Consider the following 19,399-nt stretch of genomic DNA (forward strand, 5'->3'; position numbering starts at 1 on the left):
TTGTAATTCCATGGCCAGAGGCTTTTTATTGGTGGTCCAGCTCAGACAGACAGGGCAGCTGACATCACAGTCCATGATTACAAATCAAGATCACAGGCAGAAAGATTAACATGGTTAAAGCCGGGAAAGAACGTCTCTCTCTCTCTCACACACTCACACACACACACACGCGCACGCACGCACGAAGCAGGCAGACCTCCTGGTCACCAGGGCTGTATGGTCATCTCAGACAGGAACTCCCCGTGAGGTTGTGTGGCCCCGGCAGGCAGCAGAGCGAGGTAGGTGGGAGTGACGGCACCTTCGTCAGGTGACTTGGTGGCGTTGGGTCCCGCCATGTCGGTTCTGACCCAGCCTGGACAGCAGGCGTTCAGCATGATCTGGTCACCTGGTCTCTCCTGGGAGAGTTGACGAGCCTGGATCCTTGACAGCACCTAACACACACACACACACACACACACAACTGTATCTACTGTGGACTACCTTACAGTCACCTACACAGATGTGCAGTCAGCGGCGTAACAACGACTTGGCGGGCCCGAGTGCAGATCTCACCAACGGGCCCCTTAACCGACCTATCGTCAGGCGAAATTATTGGTTGTTGAGCTATAGTCAAAAAAAAAAATACTGTAATTTTAATGGTGAATGTTTGATTTTATTTTCGTTAGATATGCTAGCGTAACGTTTAGCCTATCTAGCTTTAGCTATTTTACGACTACATCCTGCACATACAGTTAGGTCCATAAATATTTGGACATTGACACAATTTTCATCATTTTGGCTCTGTATACCACCACAATGGATTTGAAATGAAACAATCAAGATGTGCTTTAAGTGCAGACTTTCAGCTTTAATTTCAGGGTATTTACATCCAAATCAGGTGAACGGTGTAGGAATTACAATACATTTTATATGTGGCCCCCCCCCTTTTTAAGGGACCAAAAGTAATTGGACAATTGGCTGCTCAGCTGTTCCATGGCCAGGTGTATGTTATTCCCTCATGGGAGTTCGTTATTTCATTGACAAGGAGCAGATAAAAGGTCTAGAGTTCATTTCAAGTATGGTATTTGTGTTTGGAATCTGTTGCTGTCAACTCTCAATATGAAGTCCAAAGAGCTGTCACCATCAGTGAAGCAAGCCATCGTTAGGCTGAAAAATCAAAACAAAACTATCAGAGAGATAGCAAAAACATTAGGTGTGGCCAAATCAACTGTTTGGTACATTCTTAAAAAGAAAGAACGCACTGGTGAGCTCAGCAACACCAAAAGACCCGGAAGACCACGGGAAACAACTGTGGTGGATGACAGAAGAATTCTTTCCTTGGTGAAGAAAAACCCCTTCACAACAGTTGGCCAGATCAAGAACACTCTCCAGGAGGTAGGCGTATCTGTGTCAAAGTCAAAAATTAAGAGAAGACTTCACCAGAGTAAATACAGAGGGTTCACCACAAGATGTAAACCATTAGTGAGTCTCAAAAACAGGAAGACCAGATTAGAGTTTGCCAAAAACATCTAAAAGACCCTGTACAGTTCTGGAACAACATCCTATGGACAGATGAGACGAAGATCAACTTGTACCAGAATGATGGGAAGAGAAGAGTATGGAGAAGGGAAGGAACTGCTCATGATCCAAAGCATACCACCTCATCAGTGAAGCATGGTGGAGGTAGTGTTATGGCGTGGGCATGTATGGCTGCCAATGGAACTGGTTCCCTTGTATTTATCGATGATGTGACTGCTGACAAAAGCAGTAGGATGAATTCTGAAGTGTTTCTGGCAATATTATCTGCTCAGATTCAGCCAAATGCTTCAGAACTCATAGGACGGCGCTTCACAGTGCAGATGGACAATGACCAGAAGCATAATGCGAAAGCAACCAAAGAGTTTTTTAAGGCAAAGAAGTGGAATGTTCTGCAATGGCCAAGTCAATCACCTGACCTAAATCCAATTGAGCATGCATTTCACTTGCTAAAGACAAAACTGAAGGGAAAATGCCCCAAGAACAAGCAGGAACTGAAGACAGTTGCAGTAGAGGCCTGGCAGAGCATCACCAGGGACGAAACCCAGCGTCTGGTGATGTCTATGGGTTCCAGACTTCAGGCTGTCATTGACTGCAAAGGATTTGCAACCAAGTATTAAAAGTGACAATTAGATTTATGATTATGTTAGTTTGTCCAATTATTTTTGGTCCCTTAAAAAGGGGGGGGGGGCACATATAAAATGTGTTGTAATTCCTACACCGTTCACCTGATTTGGATGTAAATACCCTGAAATTAAAGCTGAAAGTCTGCACTTAAAGCACATCTTGATTGTTTCATTTCAAATCCATTGTGGTGGTATACAGAGCCAAAATGATGAAAATTGTGTCAATGTCCAAATATTTATGGACCTAACTGTAGTTTACAATAGCCTATCTAACCTGGCTGCTGCCTTAGCCTATCGGCCTCTATACGTGCATTTTATATATCTAAATGCATTCAATTAGGCTATACCAGACGTAGCGTCCTCTTGAACACTCTTCGCCAAAAATCCAAATGAAGATCATTTTGCCAGCTTTGCCACCCTTTCATCCTGCTCTTTGCGTTCGTGCCACTTCCTGCAGCCACTTTTGTGTTTGAAGGGCATGGGGTCGCCTACTTATCGCTTACTCAACATGCAATGCAATGCAACATAACACAACAGGATGGGAAACAATCGCAACATGTGTGGGTGGGCGGGCTATAGAATCTTTGACAACAATATTACCCAGACATCCTTGCTATTTTTTGATGGCAATATTACTTAATAAAAACGAGATTCGTTTCATTCAGAAAAAAGCAAATGAGGTCAAATGAATTATTTGCTGTTGTTAAGACTATTGTTAAAATGTTTATTGGGCAGGTGATAGCTCATAATTATGAATAACTCACACCATAATTGAGAAATGTTTGCGAATTGATCATATGTAAGCTCTTCCGAAGTTTTGAGCGTAGCGAGGGACCCGCTCAGTTCTCCAATGTGAAAGCAGATGGTTTGGCCGGTAAGGTTGTTTCACTTCTACGATGAGATCGAGGACGGGCCCCCTTTCGCCACGGGCCCTAGTGCAGCTGCACTCCCTGCACTCCCTATAGTTACGCCACTGTGAGCGGTGTATGTGTGTGTTGTGTTGCTGACTCACTGTTAGGCCGGTCTTGGAGACGCCGTACGCCGTGTTGGGCCAGCCCCCCTGGGCGTGGCTTCCTGCCTGCGCCTCCTCCACAAAGCTCTGCATCAGAGACACTAACTCCTCCTCCGTGATGTCGTTGCTACGGAAACGGGCCTGGAGGGTGGGGCTACAGCGGCCCAGAGCAACGGAGCCCATACCGCTGGACACGTTCACCACCCTGCCTGACACACACACACACACACACACACACACACACACACACACACACACACACACACACACACACACACGCACACACACAGATGAACCCTGACCTGGACTCCAGAACCAGGGCACTGTGTTAAGTGAGTGTGTGTGTGTTCATGTGAGTGTGTCTACCTCCTGGTTTGATGATGGGCAGGAACTCATTACACATGTCTCTGGTGGCAAAGAAGTTGGTCTGAATGGTGACTTCTGCCTGGGTACCAAACGGAGTGGTGTCAGCCACTGTGGACACACATACACACAGCTTAAGTTCACTTCGACTCCACATACCATAGCCGACATACTGCCATGTTCAGCAGAATTCACGTTTAAGTGATGTTACTTTTAAACGCGATTCCTGCGTTGTTCACGAGGACGTCGAGACCGCCGTACTCCTGCTGGAAGAAATCCCGGGCCGCGCACACGCTTGAGTGGTCGTTAATGTCAAGTTGCTGGAACAGCAGATTCAGACCCTCCGCCTTCAAACTCTCCACAGCCGCTGTCCCCCGGCCGACATCCCTTGCGCTAAGAAACACTTCCCCATTGAACTGTTTGCAGAGCGCTTTTACGATGGCGAACCCGATCCCCTTGTTGGATCCTGTCACGAGAGCAACTCCTGGCATATCCCGTTCTGCAAGTGTTTCCACACAGGTTAATTTAGCTCGAGATACAGATTACAACACTATGGTCGGCCAATGTTATTTTATATTAGCTAGCCCACTAACGGTACAAGAATGTTTCTGTGAGCCGAACTTGCATCTGGTGCAAAGTTATCTAATCAGCTAAATTAGCAAACTCTATACAACAACAGGCTACGGCTACAGGCTACGGTAAAAGTATATATATATACCAATTGTTATTAATATATAATGTTATTTATTGGAAACACATCTAACACACAGATTAATCATAACTTACTTTTCAGATGGCTCTTTAGGTGATGTTTATGATCAAATGCCTGCACCACAGACAGCGTGAACCATAATGTAGGCTTCCGTAGCAGCAATGCGCAGACGCGGAAAAACAAACACGCCATGTGACCAGTTACTAACAGCGTGCTGTTGGTGATACCAGAGAAACGGGCTCTGGTAATACATAGTTTGAAAGTCAAATACCTAGGTTATAAGCTCTAGGAAAGTGTACGCGTTCACATGCGTACTATAGCTATGTATTCATGCCACAGTGACGGCTGATGGCGCGGCGGAGCGGGAGGAGAGCGAGGAGGAAGAGAAGGAAACGAGAGGGAGTAGCAGCTGTCCAGTCAGGTAGGCTTCCTACCATCGCTTACTGACCATTCAGCTTACTGGACATTAAGGAAGTCTGTCTGTGTGTCGGGTCTGAGACGTGTTTGTGTGTTTTCGTTTGTGACAGTGACGTTGTCTCATGAGCCTCCGTTTGTGTGTCTGAGGAGGTGGCTGCAGAAGCGAGGCTTCAGCTCACGACTGCTGCTCCCAGCACACTTCTCAGGTAGTATCCATCCTAGTGCCCTTTCTAGGTAGTACACACTACTATTCAGGTAGCTAGAGCAGTATTGGGTGTGATAATGTAGTTTGCATGCTCTGTAACCTTTTGACCCTGGCCTGCTCCTCCCCTCAGATACTGGAAGAGGTCTTCTCAGCCTGACAGCTCTCCAGGTAAGTACAGCATTAAACCCTCTCTTTGGGTGTGTGTGTCTCCCATGTCTAACAGCTATGTGTGTGTGCGTCCAGCCAGGTGAACTACTCATCTCCTTACCGGAGTCTTGTCTACTGACCACATCTACCGTTCTAAAAAGCTACCTGGGGCAGTACATCAAGAGGTACACAGTACAACCATAGGTACACACACAGTACATTAATAAGTACACACACACACAAACATACACAACACAGTACAACAAGAGGAACACACAAACACACACACAGTACAACAATGGGTGCATACACACAGTACATCAACAAGTACACACACACAGTACATCAATAAGTAAGTACATGAAGAAATACACACACAACACATAGAAAGATGTAGTAATGCACATTTACAGCTGTGTGTGTGTGTGTGTGTGTCAGGTGGCAGCCTCGAGTGTCTCCTCTGCTGGCCCTGTGTACCTTCCTCATATGTGAGAGACACCTGGGAGAAGATGCCGATTGGATACCCTACATAAAAGTCCTACCCACTTCCTACACATGTCCCGCCTACTTCTCTGATGAGGTCATCAGCCTTCTGCCGAGTGGAGTAAGGGAGCGGGCCCTACAGCAGAGACAGGAAGTCCAGGAGCTCCATGCCTCCTCATTGGCCTTCTTCAGGTGAGAAAGGACACTGACTGTTTTTGGTGCTGGTGGTAATGTTCCGCCTGTGCTTGACTGTGATTGGTCTGGTGCAGGTCCTTGCTGCCCCTCCTGGTTGGCTGTGTGGAGGAGGTGTTCTCTCTGGAGGCTGTGCTCTGGGCCTGGTGTAGCGTCAACACCCGTACCGTCTACAAGAAGCATCCTTACAACCACTCCCTGTCCAGACAGGAAGATGTCTATGCCTTGGCGCCATACCTAGACCTCCTCAACCACCGCCCTGACACACAGGTCAGACAGAGACACACAGGTCTGGCAAAACGTGCACAAAATGAAGACAAGTTGGGCAACTAAAGAAGCTGTGTGTGTTTGTGTAGGTGCAAGCGTGTTTCAACGAGGTGTCCAGATGTTATGAGGTACACAGCCTTCAAGGCTGCCACAAGTTCCAACAGGCCTTCATATGCTACGGTCCCCATGACAACCAGCGCCTGCTGCTGGAGTATGGCTTTGTCGCCCCCGACAACCCCCATGGAGTGGTTTACGTGGAGGAAGGTGGGAGAAGAAGGTCACCAAGCAACATCACTTATCCTGGGTTACTCTCAAACAACCCTCAGCTTATTCCCTCTACTTTGTGTGTATCCTGGTTTGTATTACGGTGTGTATGTGTGTTTGCGTGTGTCTATGTGTGTATTCCAGGGCTCCTGCAAAAGTGTGTTTGTGCTGAAGGCAGAGGCCAGCTGGAACAGAAGTTGCTCTTCCTCAAACAACATGACTTACTACAGTAAGATGCAAAACTTGGTCAATGCATGTATGCTAAGCTATGCCACATTGCACCATTCTACACACAATGCTACACTAAGCTACGCTTCTTGATGCTATGCTAAGCTATTCAACACTACAGCACATTCAGTAACTGTACACTAAGCTACGCTATAGTGTAGGATGACCTCACCATTCCTCTCTCCCTCTATCAGAAATCTGACCTTTGGCGTTGACGGGCCGTCCTGGAGACTAATGACTGTTCTAAGACTACTGTCACTGAGACCCGAACACTAGTAAGACTTGTCACAGACACACACACACACTATTCTAAACAGAAATACCAGTTTTAATTCCGAGATTTTGGACAGAAAAGGTGTGTGGCGTCTGCATGTGTGAGATGTGTGTTCTCCAGCCCCCAGTGGAAGAGCGTCCTGCAGGGGGCAGCAGTGAGTGAGGAAACGGAGCAGCTGAGCGTCCTCATGGCTGCTCACACCTGCCAGCTGCTGCTGCAGGACACCGCCACCATTCTGGACCAGGTACCTCTGATAACCCTGACCCCTGACAACCCTGACCCCTGACAACCCTGACCCCTGATAACCCTGACCCCTGATAACCCTGATAACCCTGACAACCCTGATCCCTGATAACCCTGACAGCGCTGCCCTGATAATCCTGGCCGTAAACGTACAGCACATTCTGACTGTATTTGTGTCCTGTTTGTGTGTGTGTGTAGATCTCCAGGCTGAGAGAGCAGTGTGACCGGGTTCTGAGGGAGCAGTTGGAGGTGGTGGCTCAATTACGTCAAGAGGAGCAAGGCATTCTGGGTAGTTCCTTAGATGTGTTGCGGAGGCTCCAGGCGCACAGCCAGGCTGAGTGAAGCAAATAGATGTCTCTGATAGGTCAACATCATCGCTAATCACAAGTGTCCTCTCCATGCACCTGAAAAACATGGGTCTTATGAACAACTATGAACTCCTTGATCGGGGCTGATTGCAGTGCCTGCTTCCTTCAGACTGTGTGGGTACAGATCTCAGATCTGGCCTGGGCTTGCTTTTACACCAGGCAGCTGAACAAACAGACACCACACATTTTATATAAACAAGGAAAAACTTTATTAGCCTTTATTAGGTGGCTGTTGCTGTCAATCAAAAGATAGATGTTGGCTGATGTGGATGTGGGGAGAAATGACAGTTGAGGGAATACTAAAACACAACCAGGAAGTGGCTGGCCCCCAGAGGACTGATGGGACTTGGAGTCTCATCACAGGTGAACCACTAGCCTCTTCCTCATTTGGCCACGCTGAACCATCTCCATGGAGACGGTAGCTTCATACAAAGGCACAGGCTCCTCCAACTGTGGTCTACACAAACAAACAGAGTTTACACAATGTTGTGTCGCTTACATCCAGCATAGGTAGTTTTATATGCAACATGTATTTTACAATAAAGTATTGAAATCTGCTTGTGCTTGAGTTGGCGAGTACCTGAGGGTTCCAGTGGACAGTTTCTCTACAATGTTCCTCATGATATCTATTGGACAGCCAATCGCTAAGGTAACAGCTTCAAATGACCTGATACCACTATTAACATGACAGTTTTCAACAAGATAGACAGAACCTGAAAGCTGGCCTGTAATTGGCAGTTGAGGAGAGGGGTTAAAGGATACGAAGGTAGCGACCCTGGCGCGCGCTGGAGGAGGTCCACACTTCCTGGTTGAGGAAGGAGAGGGAGGCGGCCTTGAGGAAGAGCGCCCGGCTGTCGGGGGGGTCAAGCTGGGGAGAGAGAAGGACAGATTGCGTTGGTGTGTATGAGTGGGGTGTGATTGTGTGTGTGGGGTGTGGTGTGTGTGTGTGTGCGCATGTCTACCTGCAGGTTGTCCTCTGAGGTCACCCAGTGACCTCCGACCCCAAGCAGGGTGATGATGTCATGTTTGTGTGGGAGGAGCCTCCTGGCATCTGTCTCCTCCTGAAGCCGTACTGCAGGAGACACAAAATCATAAACACCCACACCAACAGTCACACACACACACACAGGGAGGCTAGCCTCTGTTGTTTACCTCCAGAATCGATGATGATGTCGACACCCAGCCCTCCTGTTTCCTCCATGCACACCTCAATCAAGTCCACCTGGCTGTTCCACACTCCTATCACCCTGGCTGGACACACAAACACACACACTCCTATCATCCTCCCTGGAAACACACACACACACCTATCACCTTGCCTGGACACACACACACACCTTTCACCCTGGCTCCACATGGAAACACTCAAATCACCTAGACCGAACTGTCTGTTCAGGCAGGCAAACAGGCAAAACAGACAGATAGGCAGGCAAAACAGACAGGCAGTTAGACAAAGTAGACAGCAGACAGACAGACTGACCTACGAGTGACTCCTGCACCCCTAGAAGATGAGGCAGAGGAGAGCAGAGACAGGGAGTTAGGATAAAATACTAGCGTAAGTGAGGGTATAGGGTTAGGGCTACTAAGGGTTTAAGGTTGATAACATTATAAAGTTAGGTTTATAGTTAAAATATAGGGTAACTTATAGGATCCCCCCTTCCTCGCTCACACTGGGTCAGAGTTGCTCCAGGGAGGCCTGACCACCCTCACCCCTGCCCCCTCCTCACCCACGCTGGGCCGGAGCTGCTCCAGGAAGGCCTGGTCTTCAGCAGAGTGGGCAGATGCCAGGACTCGCACACCATGGGAGTGGGCCAGCTGCACTGCCAAAACACCACATGCCTGGAACATACACACAGACACGCTTAGAACACACACACACGCTTAGAACACACACACACGCACGCTTAGAACACCTCAGAGGTTTGAGGTAAAGCTAGCTCTGCCTACCTGGCTCCCGTAGGTGAAGCCTCAGAGAGGAGTTTCATTGGCGATGGTTGCCATGGCTACGTACCGAGGCTGCATCCAGGACCAGCAGGGTGTGTCCGGCTGCCATGCGGGCGAATGTGTGCAGAGCAGTGTACGCCCGCACACCGTCATGTATGACCCCCGCGGCCTCCACCCAGCTCACCTTCTCCGGCTTCTGCACTGGAGGACAAACACACACACACACACACTAGAGCACACCGTCAACACACACTCGAAACCAGCTGTGAGTGTGTTGTCCATACCCAGATGATACTCGTCCATGACAATAACCTCACTCAGACCAGACATCTCCGTATCCAATGGCAGGATCCCTGCAACCAGACTCTGCTTAGTCACCACAGTAACCATAACACTGTTTCAACGCTACTGTTTCTATGACAACGAGCATTGTGACTCACCCACAACCTCATCGCCTGGATGAAAAAAGGTCACCTTGGGTCCCACTGCAGAAACACCAACATGGTTACTATGGTGACTATGGGGCACCACATCACATTGCTACTTTGGAAACTGTTACTATGATACCTTGAAGGATGATGCCCACCACCTCCCTGCCAACCGGACACACATCTTTCTGGATGATCATCTCCTCCATCAACTGGCAGAGAGAGCTGTTATTACTTATGATACAGTTATACCACCACCTACAACACATCTCTTATCACTAATAACAAAATTCACGCCACCCGTACATCGTTAAAACATTCTTATAACACAACTATAACATGCATGACCTACCTTTACATTTATGGGGCTGAGTGCGCATGCTTTGACTTGCACCTTGACTTGGTGACTGTCCAGCACGGTGGGTACATCCTGTCAGACAGGACCGCAGGACACACACAGACCACAGTAACTATGAAGAACAATGCCAGTTACATCTGTAGACCTACATAGTCGAGAGACGCTCTAGGTGTCATACTGTAAGTTACATGAAACGTACCGTTTCCTGTATGACAAATTTATGGTCGGCGGTGGTCTGCCCCGGTTTGCAGTACAGCCCCTTCATGGCGACAGAGCTGTTGTGATCCTGTATGGATGCTTACTCTCGGGAAGCTGTTTACCAACAATGCTAGCTAGTCGCTGATAACCGGCAACCCCTGCAAAATGGGCAATATCATATGTAAGAAAAGGTGACTCGGATCAGCTAGCCTAGCTTCCCAGTGCCAATCTTCCCACTAAACTCAACTCAAACGGATCCATAACCATGTAACTAGCTTAAATCATGTGAACAGGATATCATAAATACCGAAAAGGCTGGATGAACTGCTACTATGCGAGAGTTGCCTGGTATTGTTGATTGGTCATTTTGTGTCTGTCTTTTTGCCACTCCTGTCATCATGTTCACCGAAAATCTTGTCAATCACAAATAGGGGTTCGTCTCAAGCCAATAGAACGATTTTTTACACTTCCAAACGTTTTATGATTTGCCCAATGTCCTATCCATCACACGATCGTGTTAGCTGATTGGCTAATGCTGGTCAGCTTCAGAACAGTCGACATCTCGCGCTATTACCCCATTTTCCAATTTGCGTAGCCGAGCGGCAGGCCCTTGGTGGAGGGAAGACAGGAATTACTGGACAAATATTCCAGAAAATCGACAAGCATTGGGCAATTTACTCCATTTTACGAGCTCTGTAACACACAGCAGTATATCTTATTACTTATAAAAGCATGGAAAAACAACTATGAGGTAAGGAAACTGTGAAATAGAGGACAATGTGAAAGAATGTCTTGTAGCTGTCTAGCTTACGTATCATCCGCGGCTAGCGTCGCTAGACTGCTGGTGGTGGCGGTCCAGGACGGTCGGGGAGGGCACACACAAGACGGGCAGGAATCTCTGCGTTTCCCTGCTGATCGATCAACACCCTTCGCGATAGCTGATGTGGCTAGTGTAGCTAGCTAACGAGGCAGATGCATTTCATTCATCTACAGTGCATTATTTCGTATTCAACCAACCTCATGTGAAGGTATCTTATTATCTTGCCGCAATGATAGTTCAATGATAGATGCTGGTTTCAGGCAAGCCAGCGTCAGTAATGCTAGCGATTAACTGGTAGTACTAGGAATATCTGCTATCGAGCTAGCAATCACGCCTAGGAAGATAGATAAACCGATTTATGGTGGTTGACTAATATGAAGTATTACCACTTGTCAACGGAACATGGTAGTAGCGGGGACTGATAAGCTAGATGCACTGTTTGTATTTATACTGATTGAATGTGGCTGGTGGTGGTGCGGTGCTGACTCTAGGTTGAATTCTGTCGACGGACAATTGTGGTCAGTTAGTCAACTAAGGTGGTAGACCCAGTATATGCTGACTGGTTGGACTTTAGCAGGACGCTTGAGTAAGTGGTTGAAATACAACCTTGGGTAACATCTATGGTTTTATCTTGGTTGGCTCGCTATTTAATGTCAACAGTCTTAGCAGCTGACGAACCGTAAAGTCCGATGCCGTATACGATAACTTAAAGCAGGTTCCACAAATAGTGGATAAGTTAACTGTGTGGGGAGAGAGGAGATGATGCTGTTTTGACAGCTGTGTGTGGAGGAGAGGGGAGGAGGAGTGGGTATCAGTGGTGTATACTTTAGTAAGAGAATGCGCAGTCCCCGCCAACCCAATTCATAATCTGTTTTACATTTCTACGTGAACCTTTTAGCTGACCCTCATTCCAGGCTTACAGGGCTGACGTGTGTGTCTGTCTGTGTGTGCGTGTGTGTGTGTGGATGCAGCAGTGTCAATGTCATGGTTTCGTCCCAGCCTGCAGGGTCACCATGGCAAGGCCAACCTTGTGTTGACATTGTATCTACAAAGAGGGATGAGAGGAGAGAGGGGAAGGAGCGGACAGGGGTGCAGGGTACTTGAGGTGTAGATTTAAACTAACTGTAGGCTTGTGTGTGTGTGCGTGTGTGTGTGTGTGTGTGTGTGGAGGTGATATGGACATGTGATGTAGAGAACTATTATTACCAGCTGACAGCCCGGTGCTGTTGACCCCAAAAGACCTGCAGGACTGTAAACTACACACGCACGCACGCACGCACACACACACACACACACACACACACACACACACACACACACACACACACACACACACACACACACACACACACACACACACACACACACACCCCTCTCTCACACACACTTAGATACGGATCCGTTGTTCCTCATATCAAATCGTTTTTGTGTGAGTGTTACCGAACACAGGCTTATCATATCAGTCAGACTCAGAGGGTTAGAGGCTAGCTACATAGCCCACCCCCTTGTCCCCTCAGCAGCTAAGATTATGGGGGGAGGGGACACACACACATCTGCTACCAGGCCCCACACAAACACAGCTACAGTTTAGCAGCATCATCCTTTAGCTTCTCATTTTTACTGTCTAATCCAACACTCTGACACACACACATACACACACACACACAGAGTTAGATCCTGCATTATCCATCTGACTGCTCTACCAGTCCTTCATTTCTTATTTTGATCCCCCCATAGAAGCAACGGTCCTGTTATAGAGAAATACAGGTCTTTACCCCGGAAAAAAACAAGAGATTAGGATGCCGGCTAGCGGCTAGCTCAGCAGAACCAATGTGTTATACAGACAGCATTCAGACGTCAGTGCTCAGAAAGTCTACCAACCAGAAGAGCTGGCATCCGTCAGTGCCTTCGATGTGACGTAACAACTTCAGCTCTCGTTATCAACCGCATAGCCTGTGAAGGTTGTGGAGTAAATGCCAGGACAAGGTGTTTGTGTTTGTGTGGTTTTCCCAGGGCTGGTATGCAGAACCAGACAATACTCCCTGCTTGGTTAGGAACAACACAAAGAGAGAAGTGGTGCATGAAATAGAGAGGAGATGAGATGGGGGGTTGGGGGCAAAGGAGAGGAGGGGGGGTGGGGGCAGAGGAGAGGAGGCGGGGGTGGGGGCAGAGGAGAGGAGGGGGGGTTGGGGGCAAAGGAGAGGAGGGAGGGGCAGAGGAGAGGAGGGGGGTGGGGGCAAAGGAGAGGAGGGGGGGTGGGGGCAAAGGAGAGGACGGGGGGTTGGGGCAAAGGAGAGGAGGGGGGGTGGGGGCAAAGGAGAGGAGGGGGGGTGGGGGCAAAGGAGAGGAGGGGGGGTGGGGGCAGAGGAGAGGAGGGGGGGTTTGGGCAAAGGAGAGGAGGGGGGGGTGGGGGCAGAGGAGAGGAGGGGGGGTGGGGGCAAAGGAGAGGAGGGGGGGTGGGGGCAGAGGAAAGGAGGGGGGGGGGCAGAAGAGAGGAGAGCGGAAGTAGGGGTGGACAGGGGAGAGGAGGAGAGAGAGGGTAAGAGAAACAGAGAGAGAGAGAGAGAGAGGGGAGGAGGAGAAGGGGAGAGAGCGGGGAGAAAGAGGTGAAGGGGAGAGAGAGAGGGGAGGAGGAGGTGAAGGAGAGAGAGGGGAGGAGGAGGTGAAGGAGTCTCATTAGCATCAAAGTGTGAAGGAGCTAAAGTAGGTCACAGGAACAAAACAGACCCTCTGTTACCCGGCGCGAGTGTATGAGGGAGAGCAGGGTGTATTGTTTGTGTGTGTGTGTGTGAGGGAGAGAGCAGGGTGTATTGAGTGTGTGTGTGAAGGAAAGCAGGGGGTCTGAGTGTGTGTGAGGGAAAGCGAAATGTGTGTGTGCTTCAGCAGGGAGCTGTAATGTGAATGAGTCCAGAGAAGGGAGAGTGAGTCATGTCTCTCCTGTCTCATACTGTGTGTGTGTACAGACAATGATATTCTCTGATTAGTCCATTTATGCTTTCCTGCTGCATGGCTTCCTGCCGCACGGGAATTATGGGCTGTAAACGTGTATCCATGACGATGATGTGGCTCCACCCACCCTGGGATCTGGACTTGATTAAAATACCTCCCTCACATACACACGATGGCTGGCCTCCCACTCACATTTACACAGCTGGGGGGGACCTCCTCCTCTCTCTCTCTCATCTCTCTCTCATCTCTCTCTCTCTCTCTCTCTTTTTCTCTCTTTCTTTTCTCTCTCTCTCTCTCTCTCTCTCTCTCTCTCTCTCTCTCTCTCTCTCTCTCTCTCTCTCTCTCTCTTCTCCTCTTCTCTTCTCTTCTCTTCTCTCTTTCTCTGTTCGCCCCTAGGCTGGAGTTGTACGAGGCCAGAACTGATCATTACCAGATGACCTGATGCACACCCTCTCTCTCTCACACACACACACACACACACACACACACACACACACACACTTACACACACACCAGTGTAACACCAGTCTCTGTGTTCCCCAAGGTGTTGCAGCTCAGCTGCAGTTGACTGACTGAATCATGGCTCAGTTTCCCACAGCCTTCGGAGGTAAGTGTGTGTGTGTGTGTGTGTGCATACGTGCGCATGCTCTATAAGACCCCAGTGTCTCCAGCCTGTGTGTGTGTGTGTTCTCCAGGGAGTCTGGATGCCTGGGCGATCTCAGTGGATGAGAGATCCAAACATGACCAGCAGTTCCACAGCCTCACCCCAACCCCTGCAGGATACATCACTGGTAATCTTACTGACTCACACCCCCACACACACAATCACACACCTGCACACTTACACATCCTCATTTCCAGCCCCGGTGGAGAAGTGAAACTGCATGTCTTGGCAGTTCAGGGTGGGGTTCAAAATCCGAATGGTGTCACATCCTGTTTCACCATGTGTCATAGGCGACCAGGCAAGGAATTTCTTCCTCCAGTCAGGTCTGCCTGCGCCCATCCTCGCCCAAATATGGTGAGACACTCCACTATGTCTGTTTACTTAAGTTCCCCTTCTCACTATCTCTTCCAACACTCTTTATCTAAGTTCACCTTTGCTTGATTCTAGATGCCTTACGTTTCCTCTCCCTCTATCTCTCTGTTTTGTCCTCCTTTTCACATCCGCCTCCCTCCCTCCCTCCCTCCCTCCCTCCCTCCCTCTCTCTCTCTCTCTCTCTCTCTCTCTCTCTCTCTCTCTCTCTGTCTCTCTGTCTCTCTCTCTCTCTCTCTCTCTCTCCCACAGGGCTCTGGCTGACATGAACAGTGATGGGAGGATGGACATGCAGGAGTTCTCCATCGCCATGAAGCTGATCAAGCTGAAGCTGCAGGGTCACCCCCTGCCCCCCACCCTGCCCCCCTCCATGAAGCAGCCCGCCCTGCCCCTGGCCCCGCCTCCACAGGCCCCCTTCGGTACGACACCACACACACACACAACACTGACATCCCACTTAGTTAAACCCAACAGTGTTTTTGTGGAGCTCAGATTAGTGCTATTTTTTCTTATTTCTTAATATTGTGAATCCAGTATTACTGCTGGTGGGGCTATCCTGGTTGTCTCCATGGTGACAGTCGTGTTGCCCACAGGGATGCCACCTATGGGGCCGATGCCAGGCCTGCCAGCAGTGCCCCCTCTGCCCCTGCCCCCCCTCCCTGGTGTGGGCATGTCTCCCCCTCTGGTCTCATCCGGGCCCCCTCCTGGACCCCCCCTGGCCAATGGGGCTCCTGCCATGATCCAGCCAATCCCGGGCTTCTCCCACTCAGGTACGGACAGGGCTTGCCCCTGGAGGTGTAGGATATGTGTGTCAAGATGTCTCATCTCTCTCTCTCTCCTCTCTTTCTCTCTCTCACTCCTCTCTTTCTCTATCACTATCTATCTCTCTATCTATCCCAGGCCTCGGTAAGAGCTCGTCGTTCGGACGCTCCAGTGCCAAGCTGCAGAAGGGACAGTCCTTTGAGACAGCCAGGTCCGTCACACTACAGACACACAAGCACACACAAGCACACACACACGTCCATCCTCTAACAGTCTCCCCCCCCCCCAGTGTTCCTGTGGCCCCCCCTCTTACAGACTGGGCCGTTCCTTCGTCCTCCAGACTAAAGTACCGACAGCTCTTCAACAGCCACGACAAGATGATGTGTGGACACCTCACCGGTATTCACACGCGCGCGCGCGCACACACACAGTAATATCATGCTTCGAAAGACAATATTGAACATACAACAATTCTGTGTGTGCTTCTTTAGGTCCTCAGGCCAGGACTATCCTGATGCAGTCCAGCCTTCCCCAGACCCAGCTGGCCTCCATCTGGTGAGAGGCCCTGACCTCAACACCAACACCCCTGCCAGGACAAGACAAACGAACCTGCCTGCCTGTCTAACTGACTGCCTCCTGTCGTGTGTGTGTGTGTGTGTGTGTGTGTGTGTGTGTGTGTGTGTGTGTGTGTGTGTGTGTGTGTGTGTGTGTGTGTGTGTGTGTGTGTGTGTGTGTGTGTGTGTGTGTGTGTGTGTGTGTAGGAACCTGTCTGACATCGACCAGGACGGGAAGCTGACGGCGGAGGAGTTTATTCTGGCGATGCACCTGATAGACATGGCCATGTCTGGTCTGCCCCTGCCCCCCATTCTACCCCCGGACTACATACCCCCCACCTTCAGGTAATACTCCCCCCCCCCCCTCCTCTACAGCATAGCCTGACTACTAACCGTGTGTCCACGCGTGTGTGTGTGTTTCCAGGCGTGTGCGTAGCGGCAGCGGCGTGTCCCTGAGCAGCCTGCAGTCGGAGCAGCGAGGCGTCCAGGAGGAGGTGGAGGAGGTGGAGGAGCAAACCGCCGACAAGAAGCTGCCAGGTAACCCGACAACGCCCCAGCCGGCCACCACGACGACCGCCTCGCCCCGCCGAGCCCCTGACAGCTCTCGACTGTGGAACCCTTGCCTTGAATCCTCTTCTCCTTTCCTCTGTCCTCGTCTTCCCCCCTCCTCCTTTCCCTCCCTCCCTCCCTCCCTCCCCCAGTGACGTTTGAGGACAAGAAGAGGGAGAACTTCGAGCGCGGGAACCTGGAACTGGAGAAGCGGAGGCAGGCCCTGCTGGAGCTGCAGCGGAAGGAGCAGGAGCGCCTGGCGGCGCTGGAGCGCGAGGAGGAGGAGCGCAGGGAGCGCGAGCGGCTGGAGCACGAGCGGCGGCGGCAGCAGGAGCTGGAGAGGCAGCTGGAGAGGCAGAGGGAGGCGGAGAGGCAGCGGGAGGAGGAGCGGCGCCGGGAGATCGAGAGGAGGGAGGTGAGAGGCGGGGGGTGGGTGGGGGGGGGGCTGCGGGTGAGAGCGTGGGCGCCTGGTGGGGCGTTTGTGTGTGTGTGTGTGTGCCGTAACCTGACGACGCGTGTGTGTGTGTCAGGCGGCGAAGCGCGAGATGGAGCGTCAGCGGCAGCTGGAGTGGGAGAGGAGCCGGCGGCAGGAGCTGCTCACCCAGAGGAACCGAGAGCAGGAGAACATTGTCCTGCTCAAGGCTCGCAAGAAGACCCTCGAGTTCGAGCTGGAGGCCCTGGTACGCTTCCGCACGCGCACACACACGCACACACGCGCCAACACACTCACACGCGGGTGCTGTGTCGCAGGGTGATTGTGTTGACCCTGCGTGCGTGCGTGTGTGTTCAGAGTGACAAGCGGAGCCAGCTGGAGGGGAAGCTCCAGGACGTCAGGTTCCGTCTGTCGGCTCAGAGGCAGGAGATCGAGAACACCAACAAGACGAGGGAGGTCCGCATCGCCGAGATCACACACCTTCAGCAGCAGCTACAGGTACGCGCGCACACGCGTAAACCATGTTAATCCCCTGCCTGTATCCATGCCTGTGTTTACCGTGGCGGTGTTGCTCTGCAGGACTCTCAGCAGTGGCTGGGCCGGCTGATCCCGGATAAACAGTGTCTGAACGACCAGCTGAAACAAGTCCAGCAGAACAGCCTGCACCGTGCGTACTGCTCACACACACACACACACACACACACTGTTACACACTGTAACTACACAGGCACACAGTATTGCTTCACTGCTACACACGATTGCTGTACTGTTACACAATCTCTGTAGTACAGCGATTTGTATTGATAAATTCACGTTAATTACGTTTGCGGTGTTCAAATAATTGATAATATACCTTGTATGAATCAATTGCGTTGAAAATGGCACTCTGAAATATACGCACGTTATAAACTATTAACTGGAGCGTGTGTGTGTGTAGGAGACTCCCTGTCCTCTCTCCAGAGGGCGGTGGAGGTGAAGGAGGGCAGCCGGCAGCAGCTGAAGGAACAGCTGGACTCAGTGGAGAGAGAGACTCGCTCTAAACTCCTGGAGATAGACGCCTTCAACACACAGCTCAAGGTGACTACTTACCAGCTCCACCACACACAGACCTCCAGCCCCCCAGCTCCACCACCACCACCACACACAGACCTATAGCCCCCCAGCTCCACCACCGCCATACACAGACCTCCAGCCCCCCAGCCCCACCACCACACACAGACCTCCAGCCCCCCAGCCCCACCACCCACAGACCTCCAGCCCCCCAGCCCCACCACCCACAGACCTCCAGCCCCCCAACCCCACCACCCACAGACCTCCAGCCCCCCAACCCCACCACCCACAGACCTCCAGCCCCCCAACCCCACCACACACAGACCTCCAGCCTCCTGGCCCAACCATCACCACACAGACCTCCATCCCCCCAGCTCCACCACCCACAGACCTCCAGCCCCCCAGCTCCACCACCCACAGACCTCCAGCCCCCCAGCCCCACCACACACAGACCTCCAACCCCACCACACACAGACCTCCAGCCTCCCGCCCCCACCACCACTCCACACAGACCTCCAGCCCCCCAGCCCCACCACTGCCACACACAGACCTCCTGCCCCCCAGCCCCACCACACACAGACCTCCAGCCCCCCAACCCCACCACACACAGACCTCCAGCCCCCCAACCCCACCACCCACAGACCTCCAGCCCCCCAACCCCACCACACACAGACCTCCAGCCTCCTGGCCCAACAATCACCACACAGACCTCCATCCCCCCAGCTCCACCACTGCCACACACAGACCTCCAGCCCCCCAGCTCCACCACCCACAGACCTCCAGCCCCACCACACACAGACCTCCAACCCCACCACACACAGACCTCCAGCCTCCCGCCCCCACCACCACTCCACACAGACCTCCAGCCCCACCACTGCCACACACAGACCTCCAGCCCCCCAGCTCCACAACCCACAGACCTCCAGCCCCCCAGCCCCACCACACACAGACCTCCAGCCCCCCAACCCCACCACACACAGACCTCCAGCCTCCCGGCCCCACCAC

General features: G+C 51.3%; 4 protein-coding genes across 14 annotated transcripts in view; 2 read left to right on the forward strand and 2 right to left on the reverse strand.

Annotated features, from left to right (window-relative positions):
• LOC134007275 (carbonyl reductase [NADPH] 1-like) lies at positions 1-4,446 on the reverse strand. The gene is made up of 5 exons (XM_062446594.1): positions 4,303-4,446; positions 3,728-4,015; positions 3,520-3,627; positions 3,154-3,362; positions 1-431 (listed from the first exon to the last, which is right to left on the reverse strand). Exons 1-5 carry the CDS (start codon positions 4,418-4,420, stop codon positions 204-206), a joined length of 951 nt encoding a protein of 316 aa, XP_062302578.1. The 5' UTR covers positions 4,421-4,446; the 3' UTR covers positions 1-203.
• LOC134007271 (SET domain-containing protein 4-like) lies at positions 3,907-7,873 on the forward strand. 3 transcript variants are annotated; one of them, XM_062446587.1, is made up of 11 exons: positions 3,907-4,035; positions 4,568-4,649; positions 4,756-4,851; positions 4,981-5,018; positions 5,094-5,182; positions 5,436-5,672; positions 5,750-5,942; positions 6,029-6,432; positions 6,626-6,706; positions 6,826-6,949; positions 7,147-7,873. In XM_062446587.1, the coding sequence occupies exons 2-11, from the start codon at positions 4,577-4,579 to the stop codon at positions 7,288-7,290; spliced, it is 1,479 nt and encodes a 492-aa protein (XP_062302571.1). In that variant the 5' UTR covers positions 3,907-4,035; positions 4,568-4,576; the 3' UTR covers positions 7,291-7,873. The 3 variants fall into 3 exon arrangements, with proteins under 3 accessions (XP_062302571.1, XP_062302570.1, XP_062302572.1); XM_062446588.1 differs by lacking the exon at positions 3,907-4,035 and having other exon boundaries at positions 4,402-4,649; positions 6,029-6,203; positions 6,348-6,432; XM_062446586.1 differs by lacking the exon at positions 3,907-4,035 and having other exon boundaries at positions 4,400-4,649.
• On the reverse strand, positions 7,634-11,486 carry cryzl1 (crystallin, zeta (quinone reductase)-like 1). Of its 2 annotated transcripts, XM_062446589.1 has the most exons (13): positions 10,246-11,486; positions 10,041-10,118; positions 9,828-9,900; positions 9,701-9,745; positions 9,545-9,613; positions 9,328-9,461; positions 9,044-9,155; positions 8,797-8,817; positions 8,469-8,567; positions 8,279-8,388; positions 8,079-8,184; positions 7,897-7,942; positions 7,634-7,773 (listed from the first exon to the last, which is right to left on the reverse strand). In XM_062446589.1, the coding sequence occupies exons 1-13, from the start codon at positions 10,309-10,311 to the stop codon at positions 7,674-7,676; spliced, it is 1,059 nt and encodes a 352-aa protein (XP_062302573.1). In that variant the 5' UTR covers positions 10,312-11,486; the 3' UTR covers positions 7,634-7,673. The 2 variants fall into 2 exon arrangements, with proteins under 2 accessions (XP_062302573.1, XP_062302574.1); XM_062446590.1 differs by lacking the exon at positions 8,797-8,817.
• itsn1 (intersectin 1 (SH3 domain protein)) overlaps positions 10,819-19,399 on the forward strand; it is a 25,031-nt gene continuing 16,450 nt past the window's right edge. For all 8 annotated transcript variants that reach the window (XM_062446577.1, XM_062446578.1, XM_062446581.1 and 5 more), the window contains exons 1-16: positions 10,819-10,995; positions 14,558-14,620; positions 14,709-14,804; positions 14,968-15,031; positions 15,299-15,465; positions 15,640-15,816; positions 15,947-16,019; positions 16,098-16,207; positions 16,300-16,363; positions 16,570-16,707; positions 16,787-16,899; positions 17,064-17,326; positions 17,442-17,591; positions 17,702-17,842; positions 17,924-18,011; positions 18,282-18,421. In XM_062446577.1, coding sequence (XP_062302561.1) covers positions 14,593-14,620; positions 14,709-14,804; positions 14,968-15,031; positions 15,299-15,465; positions 15,640-15,816; positions 15,947-16,019; positions 16,098-16,207; positions 16,300-16,363; positions 16,570-16,707; positions 16,787-16,899; positions 17,064-17,326; positions 17,442-17,591; positions 17,702-17,842; positions 17,924-18,011; positions 18,282-18,421 — 1,812 coding nt within the window. In that variant the 5' untranslated portion in view covers positions 10,819-10,995; positions 14,558-14,592. The remainder of the gene's footprint in view (positions 10,996-14,557; positions 14,621-14,708; positions 14,805-14,967; positions 15,032-15,298; positions 15,466-15,639; positions 15,817-15,946; positions 16,020-16,097; positions 16,208-16,299; positions 16,364-16,569; positions 16,708-16,786; positions 16,900-17,063; positions 17,327-17,441; positions 17,592-17,701; positions 17,843-17,923; positions 18,012-18,281; positions 18,422-19,399) is intronic.

Source organism: Osmerus eperlanus, chromosome 21 (genome assembly GCF_963692335.1).
Source record: "Osmerus eperlanus chromosome 21, fOsmEpe2.1, whole genome shotgun sequence".
Lineage (NCBI taxonomy): Eukaryota > Metazoa > Chordata > Actinopteri > Osmeriformes > Osmeridae > Osmerus > Osmerus eperlanus.